Genomic DNA, 21,282 nt, shown 5'->3' on the forward strand with positions numbered 1-21,282 from the left:
TGAGCAGGGAGGTTGGACCAGATGACCCACTGCAGTCCCTCTTCCCACCTTACCCATTATGTGATTCTGTGATTATTCTTATAAAACAAAACTTATTCACTTCTAAAAAGAATAATAAAAATAATTATACCTATTAGTTAGAGATTAACCCATGTTTAACACTTGCAAGCCAAGACCAAATTATCTAGCTTTTAAATTTGGTTGGGGCATTTTTTCAGATTTTGCATTTGTGTTCTTCAAGAGCATAAAAAAGAATATCTGTAGGTAGTTTAGGAAAAAGCCACAATCTGTGTGCTATAGTTTGGGGGGGCTGGTTTTTGTTAACTTCTGTATGTTTTTATAATGACAAAAATACATATGACTACCAAGCATGGAAATGAAAGCAAAATCTATTTAGTTCCTTATTGATTTCCAGACACTGGGAAAAATTTCAAAGAAATTATCTCTTAAGGGAACAAGATATGGAACCGGAACACCCCTCCAAGGAGACTAGCAGCAGTTTGCATCATCACAGCCCTGTAAGAGTGTTCTGGTAAACCAAATACCTCATTTGCAATTTTAATATTAATTTGATTTAAAAGGCTGAACTGGAGGGGTCAGCATTATATTTAACTTGAAGAAGAACTGGAGCTTGATTTTTAAATATATTTGTGTTTTAAAGACATTAGAGACATTCAATAACTATATTATCTATACATAATTTCTATCTATCACTGACTTGAAAATAATTCTATCACATATAGTATTCAGTTAGTTTTCAGTTAGGTCTGTATTTATAGAAAGCTTCCAGTACCTACAAAATTCTTTCTGGAAGTCATCACTATTTTTAATTTAGTATTCTTTTTTTCTGTAAATCACCACCACTCCTTAAGTGATTCTTCTCTATGTGGAGTATTTATGCTGGTTTTTTTTTTAATTTGGTTTTTTTTTTACATCAAGCCACTGCAGCAGAGAAGTGTAGCAGGAGACCTCCCTGTGTACTTGAACTGCTAACTTGGTGCTGCTCAGCTCCTATTTTAGACAGCTGATAACAGTCCTAATGAACGGATCCCTGTCATCAGACACCTCAGCACTATATTCAGCACCTCTCTGCCCTGAGAGCTGCTTTCTGAGAGCTGAAATTCAGTGGTTTGGGTTTTTTTTTAATGTATGTGCATTTTGTGGGTTTTTGGGGTTTCTTAAACTTCAGATAAGAAAGGCTTTTCTGCAGGCCTGTCTCAACTAGGTTTTCAAAAAGAAAAAGATCTTGGCACAGAGGAGGACAGGAATAGAGCATTGCAAAAAAAACCCCAAACCCAGCGTGTGACCTCAGATCCTATGATTTGCTGCTATTCAGATAAAAATTGACAGTTGTACTTGCATTTTGCCTCTCAAGGACCTTCTCTGCTTAACATTTGACAAGCATATTCAAGGTTTACTAAAACATCTATTTATCTATTATTAAGTAGTTTTATAACTTCCAACTTCTGCAGTATTTATAAAGGACTTCTATGTTAAGAAGGAATTGAGCTATCTGAAGAAACAGTCCACTGATTCGAGGTGCACTGCTGTGAAGGAGTTCTAAAACTAGGCCACTTTTCACTCTTTATGACTGGTATTTAAGCTCAAAATGACTAACATTGACTGCACAATCCTGGGATACATAAGGAGTAAAAAAAACCAAATAGGAAACATATGGCTTTCTGAAAATACATAGGGGATTTTTTTCTGTTTTTCAGTGTACCCAGAGAAGCCAATGTTCTGCTTCAATACAATACAAATAAGTGATTTTAAGAGCAGTTTTGTATCCCATAGAGTAAAACAGCACATTTGTAATCACTGCAGTTTTATATGTGTATCTAAAAATATATAGAATGTACTTTGACCGTGATTAAGAAATATAAAAGAAATAACTAGGCACTTCCTTCTGCAGTTTTTTAAATATAGGAATTATTACTACAAATGTTTTCAAGAAAGAGTTTTGGTAGCTGTCTTTAGGGATGCTGGGCTGTGTGAACAGAATTAACCAATCCACAGCCCTGAGTAAGCCCTCTAAATCTAGGAGGCAGAGTTAAAATATACCTTTACATTACTTCATCAACTTTTGGTAGAATAGGAAAAGTTTGCTGTGGATTCTATTTGTATCAGCTGTGTGGGATACCTGATATTCCCCAAGAATTATACAAGTTCTCTGGACTGTAAAGGTAGAACTCATAAATTTAGCTATGAAGTTGTATTTTGTTCATGAAGGGATAAGGCCTCAGTTTGCCAGTGGAGGGGCAAGCTGTGAGGAAAGAAGGTACAGTATCCTATTGTTACTGCCTACAGAAATGATGGTGAGATACTTTGAATTGTAATGCTTTTACTACAGACACTTTCACAAGCCATAGAGAAAGACTTCATAATTTACTGCGAAATTATTCAGTGAGGCATAAATGCAGCACCTCTTGGAGAATAATGTTGTCACTGTGGTTTAAATCTCCAATAACTCACTTGAGCTCACTATCATTTTAACTGAATCCTTATGCCCTGTACTGCCCACCAGAGCTGCAGGCAGTAACTTCGGGTTCAAAATTAGGAAACAATTGGAATGCAAAGACTTCAACTAACTGTGGCAGTTTAGTCTCCCCTAATATATGTATCACCAGAAAGTAAGTTCAAATAACATCTGTGAAAGATGGTATTGCACAGAAAAAAGTGCAGGTTGACTCTTGGGTTATTTTTTTCCCATTTTGCCATGGTTTGCATGGGGGAAAATAAAGCAGGAGACTTTCTCACACATGCCTTTATTACAGTGTACAATGGTGATTTTGAAAGAGGAAAAAAACTCTTTACATTTACAAAATTATTTCTAAGCACCAAAATACACATGGTTTGAGCTTATTCAGGAAACATTTTGTAAGGCAAACTGTAGTACTTTGTTTCTAGAACTGTTTGGTTTTTTTAAAGCATTTAATAGGATAGTTTCCATGGCAACGTGAACTGAACAGATTGTTCACTGACTTCAGTACATTTCTATTAAACATCTTTTCTCTGTAGTTAGTCCTGCCTTTCCAGGTCTTTCATGTCTTTGGTTGCTTATTCATTTTGCCTTTTTACAGATATCCTTAAACTAGATTGGACTCCACCTTTAACAAAAACAAGTGTTGAGAGAGAGAGTTTCAAAACCGCTCTCTGAGTATCCTCTCATTTTCCTTTCTATCCCATATTCCTGTTTTAATCAGTTTCCCTGTATAAGCAGAATCTGTAATTCAAATTGATACCACTGTCTGTCAGCAAAAGAGAAATGGACACTGCAGAAATGTTCAGCATTAAAAGCCCACATGGCTTCTGGATACTCTTGGTCATTTTACTAAGGCCTGTAATATTTATTGCTGCACAGCATATATGATTAAAACTGCTGTTACTGTTACTGTAGGTCTTTGATACATTTGGAGGGGAGCAAAAAAACCAAAAAACAATTTCTTCTTTGCATATACCATTGCATTTATCTTACTGCATCAGTAAATGCAGTATGACACTGCAAGGGCATGAAAATCTCTCTATTATGAACTGGTAACTCCCTCAAAGGCACAAAAATGTGTTTCCATGTTTTATAGATATGAGGGTGATGAGGCACTGGAACAGGTTGTCCAGAGAAATTGTGGATGTCTCATCTCTGGAAGCATTCAGGGTCAGGTTAATCAGTCTCTGAGCAACCTGGTCTAGTGGAAGGTGTTCCTGCCCATGGCAGGGAAGTTGGAACTAAATGATCTTTAATGTCCCAAACCATTATATAAAATCTGTGACCTCCTGTTCCAAATATTAGAAGAGGCTAAATATATTTTTGAGGATTTTACTTGAATTGATCTGATTTTCACATTTCCAAAATTCTTAAGTTCTGTAAGCACTTGTACAGGAGTGTATCCATTCTACAGTTGCCTGACAGTGTGCTTTACCTTTAATTACTCTAAATATTCCTCAGGCTAGCTAAGGTTGTCTTGAAAGGCTTGTTTTCATGAGAAAATAATTGGATGTTCTTTTCTTCTGAAACTCTTTGATGGGATTCACTGATGCCAGTTCTTCAGTGCTCCCTTTTGGCCTGAATGCACTTGAAATAAGCCAAATGGTAGGTTTCTAATTAAGAATCCAATTGTTTAAAATAAAAACTTTCTGATGTCTAGAAACAAGTGGGCATTATATTGACAGTCTCTCTGGCAAAGTTGAGTAATTGAATGGCAAGTATTAATGAACACAGTGAGCATTAAAAACCTTTATCATACTCAAGAGCATTCCAGCAGCAAAGAACAATCTTTATTAAGCCAGACAATAGTCATGACAGCAAGTTCTGCAAATTGGGAATACTCTAAAGTTGTGCCTCTTCAAAATGCCTGGCCCAAAATATATTTCTGAAGTCTTAATATGGGTTAAAATATCTGAAACCAATCACATTACTTTGCTTTTATGTTACCCAATCAAGTTATGAGTAGTGTATCATTATTCCAGAAAAGGCTGTAGAAATAGCTAAGACACAAAACCTTGTCTGGTTCTTCCACAAGGCATTCTCATTGAGAGGTACTACCTGCTACATTCATTTATTTATTCCTTTTTTTCAGAAGAATGTATTTCTACATAATTCTAAAAACTTATATTATTCCTTTTATAATACATGATCTCACAAAAGCAGAAAACTAGTTATTTATGATTTGGAGAAAAGACTGGGTTTGGGTTTTGTTTTTTAAAAGTGTATTTCCCTCTTGCCTTTCAGTGCTGTAGGGACTTAGTGATTATGAGTGTTCTAATTCTTGAAGTATTCATGCATAGCCAGTAGAAAACAATCAGCTTACTTTTAATTTAGTTAAATGAATTGAATTGAACGATCATTTATAAAATGTAAAATTCAATGCTCAAGCTTTCTCTGAGTTGTTTCTAATTCAATTTCCCCTGCATACTCTTTCAGAAAAGCCAGATCCCAAGATTTGCTCTAGTGTTGCTTTGCACTGTTTCAACAAGAGGTATCAGGTGTTTCTAGAAGCCCTTGGCACTCCTACTTGAGTGAAGCACTACCTCAGTAGCTGGAACCACACCACTCGAGCTCCTTGCTCCTGCCTACCAGTAAGACATTATTCTGGAAGAAGTACATCTGAAGAATTCAGATGCTTTTTTGGCTGAGTTTACACTGGAGACTTTCCTGGCTCATTTCAAGAATGAGAAAATGCAAAAGTATCTGTGTAAGTCCATTTCAGCTGCGCCAAGACACCCATTGCCAGCTGTGGCTTTGTTTTCCATGACCCCCAACTCCTCTTGTTCAGTGACTACCAAGTTGTTCCCCTAAAATTCAGCCATTTTTAGCAGCTCAGCTGTGTAAGGTTGCTTGGAAACCAGTCTTCTTATCCCCCAAGTTCTCATGACAGATTTCCTATGCAATAACATCACCGCATGACACATTTGTATCCAGACACACATTCTTTTTCCACTTGAGACTCTCTGAGTAAAGGTTGTTGATGCTTCACACAATTCGTAAACAGCATGTGGTAAATCACTGGAGTATTAAATCACTGCCACAGTCAAAATGAGCTCAAGTTTTGAATGTGAGCAGTTCCTCACTCCTGAATTTAGTTACTGATCTTTCCTTCCTGAGAGTAATTTCTCATTTTGTTTTTCAGACCAGGCAGCTAGGTGGTATTATGGCTTCATGGTAATCTCCACTCCCTTTTTTGCTTCTGTATATAATACAATATTTGTTTCCATAATTTCAAATTGGTTGCAATTGCTTTCTCCTTTGTATTTTCTTTATATTTGTACAGGGGATGTCGTAAAAACTGTGTATACATTTATTTATTAGTAATATAAATACTTATATTTTTTTAAATGTTGCAAAAAGTATCAAGTTACCAACTTGCAGCTGAAGTGAGTAGGTGTCAGGCATTTCATATTTATATAGCTGTCTTTGACTGATGGGGCTCTAGCACTGTTTTAGCTACATTTCTCCTTTGTTAACAGTATTGCACTCTTGCCAGAATGGTGATGTGTTAGTTTTGCAAAATAATGAGAAAAGCTAACTGCCACATCTGGCAGAAGGAATATTTGCCATCGACATAGACAATAAGGTCCCACCATAGTCTTCTTGTTCAATTTCATGTGAGAACCACATGTATTCAAACTGCAGTGCTTTTTTGGACAGTGTAGTGTATCATCTGTGAACTATATAGTTTGAAATTGCTAGGATATCAGTATAATTTTCATGTTTCTGTTAATTTTATTTTGTAACTATAAAACTTGTGGTTATTATGTAAACATTATGAACAAAGAGTATAATTTCTTTAGTGTATGTACTCTTCCATAATAACCTATCTTAAATGTTAGTAAACTGTAAAATTTAACATCAAAATAGCCAAACATAACATAAATATAGATTCTGCTTTATAGGCCTAAACCCCTAAATAGTAAAGTACAGGACAGACAAAGATAATGGGAAATTTAGAAGTTTCCTGGGCAGAGAATGTTTTAAGAAGGGTTTATGAGAGAATGGGGTTTAAAAGGAGATGTGGAGACAGAAGCAAGCTGCCTCCTTGAAAAACAGGCAAGCTAAAATAACTGAGCCAAGAAGAACAGTAAAGGATCTAAAAATTACAATGAATGAATGGAGCTAGAACATATAACATGTTGCAGGTGAGGATAAATTGTTGCATTGAATACTGTGAAAGAAAACCAACAGATGATCCAATCATAATGAAAATTCAGTTTTGTTGGCCTTCATTTTGTCACTTTAAAATGTCACAAGAAAAGATATCTTTTGCAAGTAATGAGAAAAGAGGTGAGAACATTTGCAACTGCATTTTGTTGAATGACAACAGAAACACAAATTAACATTCTGTGTCAAGCTGCTTACAAATCTAGAGAGATGTTTGTGGTATTCATGAAGAAAATACAAGCAGAGTCATGCAGAAGTGGAAGACAGGAAGCAAAACATACAAAACCACCACCCTTAAGTATGGTGGTGTGATAGACAGATGGCTTTTTGGTTTTGGTATTTTTTTTTAAATTCTAAGTCATTGTTTTAGTGCTTATCCACAGCACAATAACAAGCACACAACCCCTTATCCTTAATGCAGCATCCAAGCCACAGGAACCTCCCATGTTTTAGTTTGTGCCCATTGCCTCTTGTCCAGTCACTGGGCACTAGAAAATGCCTGGATCCATTTTCTCTGCATTCTTCTTTCAGATTTTTGTACATTTTGATGAGATGCCCCTGAGCCTTCTGTTTTCCAGAGTGAACACTCAGGTCTTTCAGTCTTTCCTTGTAAGAGAGAGGGCCCAGTCCCATAATTATCTTAGTGGTCCTTTGCTGGACTCTCTTAAGTATCTCCATACAATGTATTACTAAATCTAGAACTGAACATTATTCCAGATGTGAGCTTACCAGTGTAGATATGAAAATTATAGGGGAAAGATATATACAGCCTCTTTTTCCCCCTGCTCTCTCTGACATTCTTCCTATACACAAGGAAAACTCTTATCAAAATTCAGTTTTTAGATGTGGATTGAACAGGATCAGTAGAAAGGCTGGTTTCAACATAATGTAAAGCTTTGTTGTTTTTTTATTCTTAAAAACATTTTTTCATAGGGAGAATGTTTGATTTGGCTGTAGTTATATTTCATGCTTTTTATAATTTCATACTGCTCTTTTGAAAAGTTTTACTTCTTCTTAAATATACAGCAGACTTACAGTGCATTTTAGCAGTTCTATTTGTCACGTTTGCCAACATTTTTAAATTGATGGAGGAAACTCAGCAGTGCACAGTAATGGAAGATACAGGCTCTTAATCCTACAGTAATATTCATTCTTTTTTCCCAACCAGAAAGCAACATCTGTGTATCATTAATTTACTTATGTTGCACTTAAGAATTCAGTTGCCCCATCCTTAAAGTTCCCTAACATTTTTTTAGATAAATTTTATAGCCCAGTATGTACGTAAATTAGAAAAAAATCTAAAGAGAAACCATATATACAGAATATTACCTGGTCTTCAAAGTCAAATTCTGTATAAACAGCATCTCCCGAATCCATAATCAGACTGCAGTCAAGTTCATTTGACCCTAAAATAGGAAAGAAAATTAGAATTCAGAAATGGATTGAAAAATTTTAGTTTATGTGATGGAACACTATAATATTTCCAATTTTCTGTATCTGTACAAAAAGTGTCATCCAAGGAACCATTCAGGTTTGCTAGAGTGCCCAGGTGAATGGTATTTCATTAGCAAAGCCTTCAAAGCCTCCATAAAAGCTACAGAAAATCCTAATAAGGAAGGGCTGTGCTAAACAGTGAATTGTTTTAGCTCCATTGCATATTTATTGGGCAGGGTGTTCTGCGTGCCATGACTTGCAAATGTAAAATTGGCACACTCAAGGGAAAATACAAATCAGTTTAAGAAAGAGAAAGGAAATACTAATTTCTAATTAGCAGATAAGGATCCTTGAGTGGTGTTGATAGGGGACCAAACCAGCACGCTTCCAGCAGCAATCATCTCCATTTCCATCCTACTCTACCCCTTCCCAGGGAGATTGTGTGGCTCTGCACGTTCTCCTTGTCATCTTCCTGTGGCAGGACCAGGAAGAATGCAGTCTCTTGCACTTGGAATGACAAAATGCAATTGCTGAGAAGCCATGACCTGGCTGAGCTTTACAGTTTAGCTTCAGCTGAACTGCTAAAGGTGCAGGACAACAGAAACTGAGCTTGGTATTTCAAGAAGTTGTGTAGGGGGGAGTAATTGCTAAACCCCATGGGAGGATAAACCACAAATCATGTTTCTACATAAACACACAATGGCCATCATATTCTGGCACTGTCACCCCATTCAGATTATCTCAGTCCTGGGCAATAAAGAAGGAAATGGTCTCCTGGGTCCTCCTGATGATGCAGCCCTAAATCAAATTCTGCACATATTCTAAACACATTAAAATGTCAATAGGTATGAGACTATAGAAGTAATTTTCACAGCATTAGTAAAATGAGAATAATAAAAATATTGTAATGATTCACAGAAATCTAAAAATTATAACCAGCTGCCCACAGATGAGTCCAACCACTCAGTTCATGTGGGGATCAACAGGTAACACCAGGGGAAGTGTAAGCTGTGTTTCATTTTGTCTCCTCATGTCCCCAGTGAAACAAGATCACTAACGAAGAAAACAACCCCCTCCTTCCTGGGTTACAGGTGTCTCTACCTGGTATGATGTTCCTGCAGGTGCTGAGGGTACATAGTTTTGAGGCTATTGCTGGCCTGAGTTGTTTTCTCACCATTAGAGTTGTTTGTATGGGTGGCTTGATGTAACAAGCACGATCAATAAAAGATTTTGCAGTTCAGTTTGTGCCAGATGCATTTATATATTATCTGGGTTTGTGTGCTTTTGAAGTTTACATAGTAATATTCTATGTAGGTGGTGAAGTAAGTATCCTTGACAGAGAGAATAGAGAAGAGCTGGATGTCATGATGACAAAAACTGTAACTTTATGGTACAAGTGATGATTCCAGGGTGCCTTAGTTTGCAATCCTTATCACAATTACTGCCAAATTAATCTTCAGTTTAACTTTCACAGCAGGGAAAGACCTGCATCTACCATCTGATGGTGATTTTATTTTGGTTCCTCACTCCCCTGCCCCCACCCCCAATGCCCCAATGTGTAGTTTTTCAGATTGCTATTAAAAAAATTGCAGAAAAGAATTACATTCCAGCGACACATGTACACATGCAGCATGTTCTCTGGGTGTGCACTTTATGGTCTTTTGAAAATACCTTCCTCTAAAAGATATAGGAGATAGGAAATAGATTTCCAGCTTCTGAGAGAATCTTAATTTTTTTATCTTACACAGCTGACATCTCACTCTTAACACCGAGTCATTGTTGATAATATAATTTAACTAAGTCTCAGTTGTCACTGGCACTGGCCTATTCTGACACATCAATCACTTCTAAAGGCACTTGTTGGCACTTTATTAAAGGCACTTGATTAACTGTCACTTAACTACCAAGAGTAGTACATATTCTTAGCTAGAAACATTAGTATGAAATATGGTGCTGCAAACTTAAATGTAAAGGTCAGGCTGAAAATGAATACTCATGCATAATGTATCTTAAGTGATAAAAGCTATAATGGTTATACAATTTTAATATGGTCAAGTATCTTAAAGCCTTTTTTCCTTAAACTAGAATACTGGTGTCCATGGTAAAGTATAGCTTCTTCCTAGGGTATATTCAAGAAAAATTGAAAATCAGTCTTTTTTTTTTCATGGTTTAATGAAAACTAACAAACCCCATAACCATCTATCACAGGACAATGCTCAGACTTCTTTACCCCTCTCAAATTGCCTAAAGACAAACCCATCAGAAATGATTTGAAGCAAATGGCTACTCCCAAGACAAGATAAAGTAATTAAAGGACATATCAGAGTACTTGTGATATCCCTGGTGCAGCATGAGTAGTTTGCTATGCTCCAGCTCAGTCTGTTGTTGGAGGGAGCATATTTTGCTAAGGCTGGACTAAATCTTCCTAAAGCAGGTCTTGCAGGGGAGAGTAACAAGCTCACTGACTATCACTTGGAGGCACGGCAGCAGAGGCACACCAGGGAGTCCCTTGGCAAGGTACTGGCAGTTTGGAATTGTGCTGTAGGCAGATCTCCAGACAAGGCTAAAGCCAAAAGGAGTCTTGGAAAGTGCTAATTCAACGCTCAGCTTAGGTTTTCTGATTGCAAGTTTAAATCGGCAACATTTTACATAAAACCTGTGGCAATGTTTATCTGTCAAAGGTGAAATGCATAATGTTGTCTTAAGAAAAAGAGGAGGACTGGTTAAAGTGTTTGGAAGCAAATATGCCCTGCTACTTTCAATAGTATTGAATATGAAAATGGACATCTTATGTCTGGCAACAAAACAGTTGATCATAAATAGTTTTATTGCCTTTTCTGAGCAGGTCACATTATTTTTCTTTTGCTAAGTTCCTACCCTGAGAACTAGGCTATAAAAACAATTCATACTTGTCTATTGGGAGGAAAGGCTTTCAGTCTGATTTGTCTCAATTCTTTCAAAAGGGTGTCCCATTCCACCAAATGATCTCTTGGCTCAAATAAGCTCTTGGTTAACTTAGAGCCTTCCTGTGCTTATATGAACCTTTAGTAAGCGATATGAGTAACTTTATCAATTGCTAAAGGGGAAACTCAAGTTAAAAATATAATTTAAGAAAGCCCATGGAAGCTCTACTGCCATGGAGAAATAACATGCAAGCACCTGATCTGAAAAAGTACCCTTAGGGCTTAAAATATGTTTCCTTGATTGCATGAATAAAGTTAAGGCAAGGGACACCTGGTCACTGTCATGTGCCCTGTGTTTTCCTTAGAGAAAAAAAAAAAGAGGATTTTATTAGGTGCAGTACCGCACAATTAAAAAATAAAGCAGTTGAAAGTTTTTCTTAATTCCCCATTAAGTGAATAATTGGATCTCTTTGGAAATACAGGTTCTAATGCAAAAAAGCAGAGAGCTAGAATGCATTCCCTTTTTTTGCCATATTTTGTATCTTGATACTGAAGGCATCTTTCATAAAAATTTGTCTTGAGAGGAATCCAAGAGGATCCAATGGCACAGCACAGAGGGACGAGGTTAATTAAAGGTGGCTGCCGTTGTACTGACAAGGATGTGCTGACAGGTACTGCCCCTGCCAAGTCTGACAGTAAGGGACAGTGACACCCCTGCACCAGAGGGGTGCACAGCTGTGCTCAGTCACTTCCTTCACCATGAGGCTGTGTTTTATATTTTATGCTATATTTTACATAATGTTTCTTGCTCCTAAGCTGAATTGCACAAGATTGATAATGGAAAGCTGAGAGAGTTTGGTGTGTAACTCCTACCACAGAGATGCACCCCAAAGCCCAGGGTAAAAGACTTTACAGCTGTAAAGTCTTTGGTCCCATAAAACATTTCATTGTTTCAAGTCTGGGTTCACAGCTCTTTCTCTGAAAATGTGTTCATCCTTAAGTTTTCGGGAATGCAAATGTCAAGCATTGCTTTTTCACAGTTCACTAAATTCATTTATACAATGAAAATAAACTGTACTGATCTATCTAAATTTATCTGCAGTTGACTTCACTTCCCATCACAAGGTAGCTATGACCCATCATGCAAATTAATTAAGTCTGCTCCTTGGACCATTTGTGTTTAGCAGATCAGCTAATGAATTTCCAATTCTTGCTTAAATGCATTACTTATTTTGAATTCTGCTAGCAATTCTATTCAATATGGTTCATTGGCTCAAATATGCCCATACTCATATTTTAACAATGATAGTATTCACACAGTTCAACACTGACTGTCATAAAAGCAATCTAAGCTTTTACTTATTGCTTACTTTTAACATACTGTTGCTCTAAACAACATGTTTAAACTCAGTAAAATAAAAATGTCTTTTTATGTTATGGAACATGCTCTGAAGCACTGTCTAATAATTAATACATGTTGCATATAAGCATTAGGGCAAGACAAATGCTTAGAAGATAAATTTCAAGTGGAATATTATAGAAATACTTTGTTGAAGCACTGATTAGCATTAGAGTGATTACATTTTAATTGTCCTCAGTAAGATGCTTCGAATACAAATTTCATTGCAACCTTACGCTGCTGAGTTTCATGACAGGTTGTTGCTCTTGGCAACAGTCTTAATATGTTGTAGAAGGCTACAATGAGGAAATTGTATTTTCATCTATAAACATTTCAGTTGTTTTCTTTCAGTACATATTGTTACAAAGTTGATTACAACTGGATTTTACAGGTATAATATGAATTAGATTGATGTGGAAACATGAAAATATTAGAAATACTATGTTTATGTTAGCTACAAGGAACTACAGTATATTGCAATATCACTAATAAGATTAGAAGACAAAAAGTAAGATCAAGACATGCTGGAATTGCAACCTCTAGAAATTAAACACTGATCTCATAGTGATCCTACTTCAAATCTCATTATTATCAGTGCTCAGAATAGGCACTAATTAGGTGATTGTGGCATGGTATCTGCTCATGGCTATCCAATTATTTTGGTGAGGGATTTATTAAATAGATCAGACTTTCGAGGAACTGACTGGAACTCATACAGAATCACAACAGTTTTGTGCAAATTGTTTAGCTCTCATCGAGCTGTTTGTCAGAGCTTGCACCTTTATGACACTTCTTTCCTCTTCTTCCTGTCCAGAATTTAAATCAATTAGGGAGTCCAGAGGCAGTATCAACACAATGCTGTACAGTGGAAATGCCATTTTAGGTTTGGGATCAACCTCTTGCCTCTATGAGTAAGGCTAAGCACAAAATAAGTAAGTGTGCCACTTAACAGAGAAAGTAAGTCATCTTCATTCTTGTGTGCATCTTAACTCAGGCTTGACAGCTAGAATCCTTTGGGCTTCTTAGTGGATGCACTTCTTATAATTCTCTACCTCCTTCCCAACCCCCGTTGCATTCACTGCCCTCCCCTTGCCCACCTTGGTACTTCAACTTTATCTCATTTAGAGCATTATCAAAAATTTCCTTTTGGTGCTGGTTTAGAAGACATTTATAACATCATCTACCTATGTAACACTAGTAGTTGATTTGGAAAACAGCCAGGGGTGCCATTGTAAAAGAAAGAAGTTATGAAGTTACCAAGGAACATTTCTCTGCTGCCTTCAAGCAAAATATTTCTGACAGATGTTACAGATTTGCAGTGCTTTGATTTTTAGCTTCAATTATTTTGCAGTCCTTTGTCTCTCAAAGGCTTTGAAAATATTCAAGCTTCAGTAAGCATAAATAAAAAATAGACAAATAAATAAAATCCCCAAACACTTGACTTATATTCACACACCATTTCAGAATTAGTACCAATTATTAGGGAGGAAGTATGATCATTAATCTCACAGGACTGATTTTCTGGTGAATACCAAGGTATCACTGGAACTGAAACAGCTGGCAACTGGAATTGAAAATTTACATGATTTTTGTATTAATAGTATAGCTTAGTAGATTTCCCATAGTATTTTAAGGTTAACTAGTAGATAAACAACTTGTTGGATAGGCTATATGAAGTTTCCAAATATAAAGAGATTTTTTTTTTGTCCCTGATTGTGCAAATGTTTGAGGTTGGTCAAGACTCTGCTACAGTACCTACATCCAACCTTGAAGAATATGAAAAAAGCATCCCAATGTCAAATGCAGTACAATAAATATGGTTCTTTAAATCTTATATTAACTCACCTGCTGCAGTCTCTTTGTTTGCAAATAGTTTATTGTCAACTGCTGAACTTATGTCAGAGAACACTTCTTCTTCATCTCTGTCTGCGTCAAACTGAAAAAAAAAAGCAAAAGAAAAAGTTGGCAATCAGATACTGCTTACTACTTGGCTGAACATCAACATGTACTGTGATTTCTGATCCCAAGCCTTCCTGATAGGAACCTTTCTATTTTAATACGTGTAGTCCACTGCTTTAGGTATGAATCATTTAAATTTTTACTTTAATTTTGTAAATAATTTTGTCTATTTTTAATAGCCTGTAAGAAGCAAAAACTACAGTAAAACTGACTTGTTCTCAGAGAATGAAGTTTCAAAGCAGACAGTAAAACTAGTAATGCACATCACTTCTTCAATCATTGGATGGTTGAAAAAATTGTCATAGAGACCAGATATAGGATTACTTTACTGTCACTTCTTTTTGGTTATTAGCATAATTAACTTTTTTAATTTGCAAGTGAAAAACTTTCAGCAACTTCTGGATTGTCTGGAACAAAATTTTGTGACAAGTACAATTCCTTCAAATAGTTGAGCAAAACTCTTAGGAAAGAGTAAGTGATTTTGAAAATCCCCTACTTATAGAAAAGAGAGCTCTCCTCTCTCAGAATCAGAAAGTGCTATGACTTAGTGATAAATCAAATCATGAAAGAAGAGCTCCTTTAAAACAGCAAATAATTAATTTCTTAGGATATTAACCTTCTTTTTCATTTATTCTATTTTTTGCCTGATTCTGATACTGATTCTCCCAAGTTTTTTCTAGGCTCTATCTGAGAAGTTTATTTTAATGGTCAGGTGACTGTGGCAGGGGGGAAGTTGTGCTACAATGACGTGTCTAGCAGTGGGTTTGTGATTTTCCTTACTATATTTATCAAGCTTTGCTTATTTAGATCATCACATATTCAGATAGATGAGCCTACTATAAATATCAATACATGGACTTTACTGACTGGTTCTTTAAATGGAGTTTGGGGCTCTGACCCTGATGACCACTCAGAAGTTCATCCTGCAGCAGTCACCATCTGTCTGGGCAAACATTTATCTAATTTTGTGAAATTCTTCTGCCATTCAGTGTTTGTCATAACTCAAAGCATTTAAAAAAAAATTCTAAAGTAGAAATTTATTTGTGTTTGCCTGTTAGAGGGATTACATTTTAACTTGTGTCAAAACCAAGGCTTGTGGAAGAACAAGACTTAAATAAAGCTGTTAATATAATAGCTGTTAATAAAATAAAACTTTTGGGCAAATCGTTATTGATACACAAAGAGCAGCTTTGGAATGTCCTTGTTGATGGGAAAAGAGTGCTCCTAATGCATTCTGGGGAAGACATATATCATCTTTGTGGGTATGTGTATGCATAAAACCCAGTAAACTGTAATCAGGTTGTGTCTGATCGTTATAGTGTAGGTCACACCACACTTGGAGAGATGACAGACTTGCTTTCTCATTAGTAACATTCCTCTGAATAATCCAGTTCACCATGAAAAACCGCATGATCAATCTCAAAATGTTCTGAAGGTTCCAAGAATTTGAAACACCAACTTTCCTGTTCAAAGAACACCAGCTGTGCTTCAGCATTCTGAAAAGTCTGGGCTTTGTAATGAAAGCTTATATTGTCACCCAAAGAAAACCAATTATTTGAAGCTTGCACATAGATTCAGCTTTCCCCTCACAAAATGAGAATTGTAATACCCTGAGCCACAGGAAGGCAAGGTAGCTTGCATGGAAAAATTATTTTTGACAGAAACTAAGTAACCTTGTGAATTTTGTATTTCACTGAAATGCTAAATAATTTAGAATGAAATCCTTTGATAATTAGTGGAGGCTTTAGTAAAAGATAAATGGTATTCAAACAATCCTAGTCACACAGAACAAGCAGCAGTAAATTTGTATTTTTAGCAGAACCTGTCTAAATCCATAGGTTGCTTTCCTTACAGAAAACAAATCCCTACTTGATTCAATACATAGCTGTTTGCAACTAAGTAATCTAGGGGTATCTTAATGGATGTCTCAGTTTAATTATAGTCAAGGCTTATGTTTTATAGAAGTGTAACTTTATGAAACATTAACTGTATTGTTGTCTGCATTGGTGTACTCTTTACCAGTGATGCAGGAAGAAGCAGAGTGTTTCTTCCCTATGTGGCCAAAGGGGTTTGGGTTCTGACCTTACTTTACAGCATTTCCCTCCATGAGGCACTAACGGTGTTTTTGTTCTGTCTCTGTTTTGTTCTGTCAGGAAAAGATTAGGGAGGATCTCAGTGGACAAGAGCATCACATTTCTTTAAGAAACCAATCTAAATCTCTGAAAGGTTTCACAAACCTTCCTAAAGTACATTTGGGTGTTATGCTTGGTTTTATTATTTTTTTAAGTAAATGATGACTGACTTAATGAGTTTCTGGAAAGTTTATCTTATTTTCACATGAGTATTGTTGAATTGCGGAATTTTTCACTGGCATGGTGTTATATAAAAATGATGAAAAATACTTTCTAGATGTTCTGCATTTTAAATAATCGCCCTAGGGAATGCAGGTGGTTGTTGCTGCTCACAGAGAGAGAATGATTATTGTTTCTAAATAAGCATCCAACAAATCCCAGCCAACAGAAGGAGCTCCACAGAAAAATTGTCTGAGTTACTGAAAATTGCAAATATCACTGGTCCATGATGATAAATGGAGGTTTGGTAATACCATGTATTGGGTTAAAGAAAAAAGTGCAGAATTTTTTCCTCACATCTGTCAGGGGAAAAACATCAAGGAAGCTGCAGTTAACTAAAATTTTGTGTGAAAGTGTTATTCACCTGGCACTGCCCCTTACAAACTGTTTCACCTCCAATGAAACTGCTGTTTTTTGCGGGTGGTTTATCTAAAACATTCCCGGGGTGAGATCACACTAGCCTTTCAAACTGGAGTACAGGAAAGATAGCAAGAAATTGGATTGCAGCAGACTTGAAGGGAATTCTTGTTGATGCAGCTTGAAATAAAGTTAGAAATGGAGGAAGCATAAAAAACCCCAAGAAAACTTGTAGTTAAATAACATTTACAACAATAGATGAAAATGTCCTTAATTTTAGGACATGGTGGATGTTAATGAAAAGAAAATAAGCCACATCTAAATTAAACATAACATAACATTGTGGTGTTTTGGCACAGGGGTGAAAGCCCCTGGATGCTCAATGCAGTGCCAGTATCCACAGCTGGTAAACTGGAGGGACTTCCAGATAGACTGTGACAATGATCTTTGTCCTTTGCCTTTCCATGGGAAAGAGAAATTTTAGAAGTTATTATGTCCAGAAGACAAAATTGTAGGATACAAGGATGACATGGCATGTGAGACAAATTCAGAACGGAAGCAAACAGCAAATTTTATTCTGACATCGTTGTCTTTACTACTTAATTTATCACATTTTGCAATAGATTCTCTAATATTTGAAAGTTTTAGATTATTCCTAAAAATAAAAATATTAATAAAATTAAAATGGTATCTAATTAAGGGAAATTGGCAGTATTGCCATGCATAGCCAGAGCTGTCACTTTTGGCTTTGTAATCCGTTAACCAGATCTATGGAAGTGAAACACAACCGTTGTTTTGGAAGTGGACAAATTACCCATATATTATCACCTGCAGTGAGGAACAATTTCTTCTTAAATAAAAAAATGATTTATCTGCAGAAAAAAGTACATGGCTTCTTGTACCACAGTTTTCCCACGCTTTTAAGAGATACCTAGTTTAGAAGCCAGATTGCACCACTGCCCTTTAAGTGTTGATATTTTTGGTTGAAAAGTTTACAATCCTAGTAAAATAAGGAGATTCATAAGATTGAGCAAGTTATAATGCTTTTCAGGTGGTAGCAGCTACAAATGCAACAAGAACACATTATTATTCATACTGACTTAGGCAGGGATTTGCTCCTGAAGGATTGAAAACAAGTAAGAACTAGTTCTGCCTTACCCCGGTAATACTAGAAGGTGAAGTGAGAAACACCACTGGGGTATAGGTGCTGCTTTACCATTTTTGGACACCCACACAGAAACCCTTCATTATTGTTGTTCCATCAGTAGTGTGCGTCTCTTAATAATTAGAATTGACTTGTGCAGTTATTTGTAGAGAAAGTGGAAAAATCAAAAGAAAAACACCAGCAACATGGGAAAACAGCAAAGAAATATGTGAGGAAAAATATATAAGGCAGTGTAATAACCATTGGGATGGGAATGAGAAAAATTAGTTGAAGACTTGTATAGGAAAACCAATAAGCAAAGGCACTGAAATGAAGCTGGAATGTGCAGACTGGGAGTTCAGGGAACTATTATACTATTATAAATAGTATAATACAGTATAGTATATTATAAATAGTATAATATAATACTATTATAAAGTAATTTTAGTGATACACTTAAATAAAACAAAAAAACCCTTCCAAAATACCCCAAAATGGCAGGATGAGGACATAGGGGAGAGATATTTCTCTCTAATCCTTTCTCTATTTCTAATATTTTCGTTCTTTTCCATCAAATACTCTGAAATCTCATATTAATTTTTATATTATATTTTACCACATACAGAAAAAAACCTACAGCTGAAATTACACTAGAGCTCACCATTGATTTTTAAAATATTATGCAATTAGCAGAGGTTACAAATTGGTATCAGAAATTTAGAACAAAACTGAACTGGAGATATTAACACCATTATTACAATCCTAAGGAATACTCTGGATTATCTAAAATAAGCCTATTAAAGCCTTATTTTTTTTTTTTATCTTGGGAGTTCCAATCCAAAGAGGATTCATAAATAATTGCGGAGTCCTCATACGTCTGTCATTAGTTTGTCAAGTTCCACTTGTGTCTAAGGATCTATTGCTGTGAGTGCTACTTGTAAACAAGCATGGGGGTGAATGTTCTCCAGCCCTGAGTGGAGCTGACAGTTCTGCAGCAGCTGCTGGTAGCTTTCCTGTATCTCAAACTCATTTACTTAAAATAGGTGCAATTAAAAGCCATTATTCTTGTATATTTTGTATTTTTTCTATTATTTTTCTATTCACAGACCCCTTTCTATTAATTGGGCACTACACAAACAATGAAAACACAGGCTTGGGGGCTTTTTGTTCTTAAAGTGATTTTCTCTTATTTCATGCTAAACTCAACAACTTAGTGCCATGGCACACAAGTGTGGAGATGTTGTGCAAGTTTCCCTCCCTTCACAGTAAAACTGCTAAGCGAGCTTCTGTATGTGGAATATTGAACAGAGCAACAGCAAGGAAATGGTAATTCTCACCCGAAGAAACAACAATAGCAGAAGTAATAGCCTGTCTTTGTACATTTATGTGGAGTAATAGCTTCTGATAGGTAGACAGAGGGAGAACTTCTTCCTTTATGCTGTGATCATTTGAGCAACACCCTGACTTACACCAGTTTTCAGCTGATAATAATGAGCCTCGGGCAGTGTGTTGGCAAGAGATGATGGGAAAGACACTGTGCAATTACAGGCCCTTGTAGAGCAGAAAGCAGACAAACTGAAGGAGAGTTGGATGTGATTGGGGTGAGGGGAGAAATCCATAATTTGATGGCATGGTAACAGAAAATTCATGGACTAGAGAGGATGAAGCAATTGCTTGTTTAATAGGGAAGCTGATGTTACCACAGTGCAGGTTTGGAACATATACATTTTTCATAACACTAAGATGCAAAGCCCTTATGCCTGTGCACATATTAGAGAGCACTGATTGGTTAGTTTTTTTCCCCAATAAGGATATTCATCTGGAAGGCTGGTGACTATTATGTGGAAAGCAAATGTATTGCTCTTTTATTAACACAATCATTTTTGCATCATGTTCTCCATTCCTTAGAGGGACTCTGAGCTTCCAGTAGGCACTATGCTCCACCATATTTGTATTTCTAACTCTGTTAACCTGAAGTCAGTTTAACATAGTCAATAATAAACAATTCAAAACATTTCAGCCATTTCTCTCTACTACCCTGACCCCTACCGTAAATATTCTATTTATATTGGAAATGATCGTCAGGAATCAGAACCAAATTAGGCAGCATATGCATTATTTCACATAGTGTTTAAAAGGACATGATTTGCATGTGTTTGTTCTGGGTTGTCTGACTTTTCAGATAAGTTACTTCTAGCAGGAACTTTTCAAGCTATAAATACAGCCAGCATCTCTACATATAAACTCTGTGTGCATATTCACTTTGCAAATCATTGAAAACTTGCTCCCTGATATGTATTACATCTGTTCAGCAGCTTCTATAGCAAAGTCAAGTATATTAGTTATTTTTGAAGATTAATTGAAACCAAAGAAATTATTTAGTATATGAATATATATAGAGATCTTTTGTACCTTGGAAGCACAAACACTTTTACTTATTTTAAAAAATATACATTCCACTGTTGGAGTAATTTTCACTATGCATTTACTTTTTAAAGGAAATTGCTTTTATAGAGGTAAATGGTATTACAAAGAAACAGAACAGTGGTGTTGAGCATCCAGACAAATCGCTTCTGAAGAGCTTGAATGGAAAACTTAATTATGGTCTGAGTTAGGAGATGCTCCATGAATTAATTTTTACTCTGTTCCTGTAGAACCCAGGAAAACATTCAGCCTGAGGGAGAAATCATCTTACTCTCTACCTCCACTGGGTCTAGCATAAATCGTTTGATTTTTTACTTTAATGCACCTAACCCTGAAGGAAGGGGAAAGACATTACTGATTACAGAGTCAGGTATGACTCGAAGCTGTCTAAATCCTCACACAGCTTTAATAGCCCTCTGTGCCTTAGACTGCCTTTCTTTTTTATCAGAGCTCAGTGATGCTGCAATAGTCAAGCATTAATGTAAAATTCAGTATTTTGAAATGTAGACAAAGGGCAGAGAGGTACAAACAAGTGACATGAAGCTCAGTCAATAAAAGCTGTAATTGTCACTTTGCTTTATACAGCTCAGGGACATTACAGAAAGATCTAGAATTACCCAGCTCTTTCCCAAATGCCTTGTTTTTTTCTTTCCACAATA

At 36.2% G+C, this 21,282-nt stretch overlaps 2 protein-coding genes across 2 annotated transcripts in view; one reads left to right on the top strand and one right to left on the bottom strand.

Moving 5' to 3' along the window:
- AK5 (adenylate kinase 5) overlaps nt 1-21,282 on the bottom strand; it is an 81,236-nt gene that overhangs the window by 28,776 nt on the left and 31,178 nt on the right. The window contains exons 6-7 of the mRNA XM_015635792.3: nt 14,234-14,324; nt 7,982-8,058 (exon numbers count right to left, since the gene is read on the bottom strand). Coding sequence (XP_015491278.1) covers nt 7,982-8,058; nt 14,234-14,324 — 168 coding nt within the window. The remainder of the gene's footprint in view (nt 1-7,981; nt 8,059-14,233; nt 14,325-21,282) is intronic.
- Nucleotides 1-21,282, top strand: part of PIGK (phosphatidylinositol glycan anchor biosynthesis class K) — a 148,031-nt gene that overhangs the window by 13,483 nt on the left and 113,266 nt on the right. The window lies entirely within an intron of this gene.

This window comes from Parus major, chromosome 8, assembly GCF_001522545.3.
Source record: "Parus major isolate Abel chromosome 8, Parus_major1.1, whole genome shotgun sequence".
NCBI lineage: Eukaryota > Metazoa > Chordata > Aves > Passeriformes > Paridae > Parus > Parus major.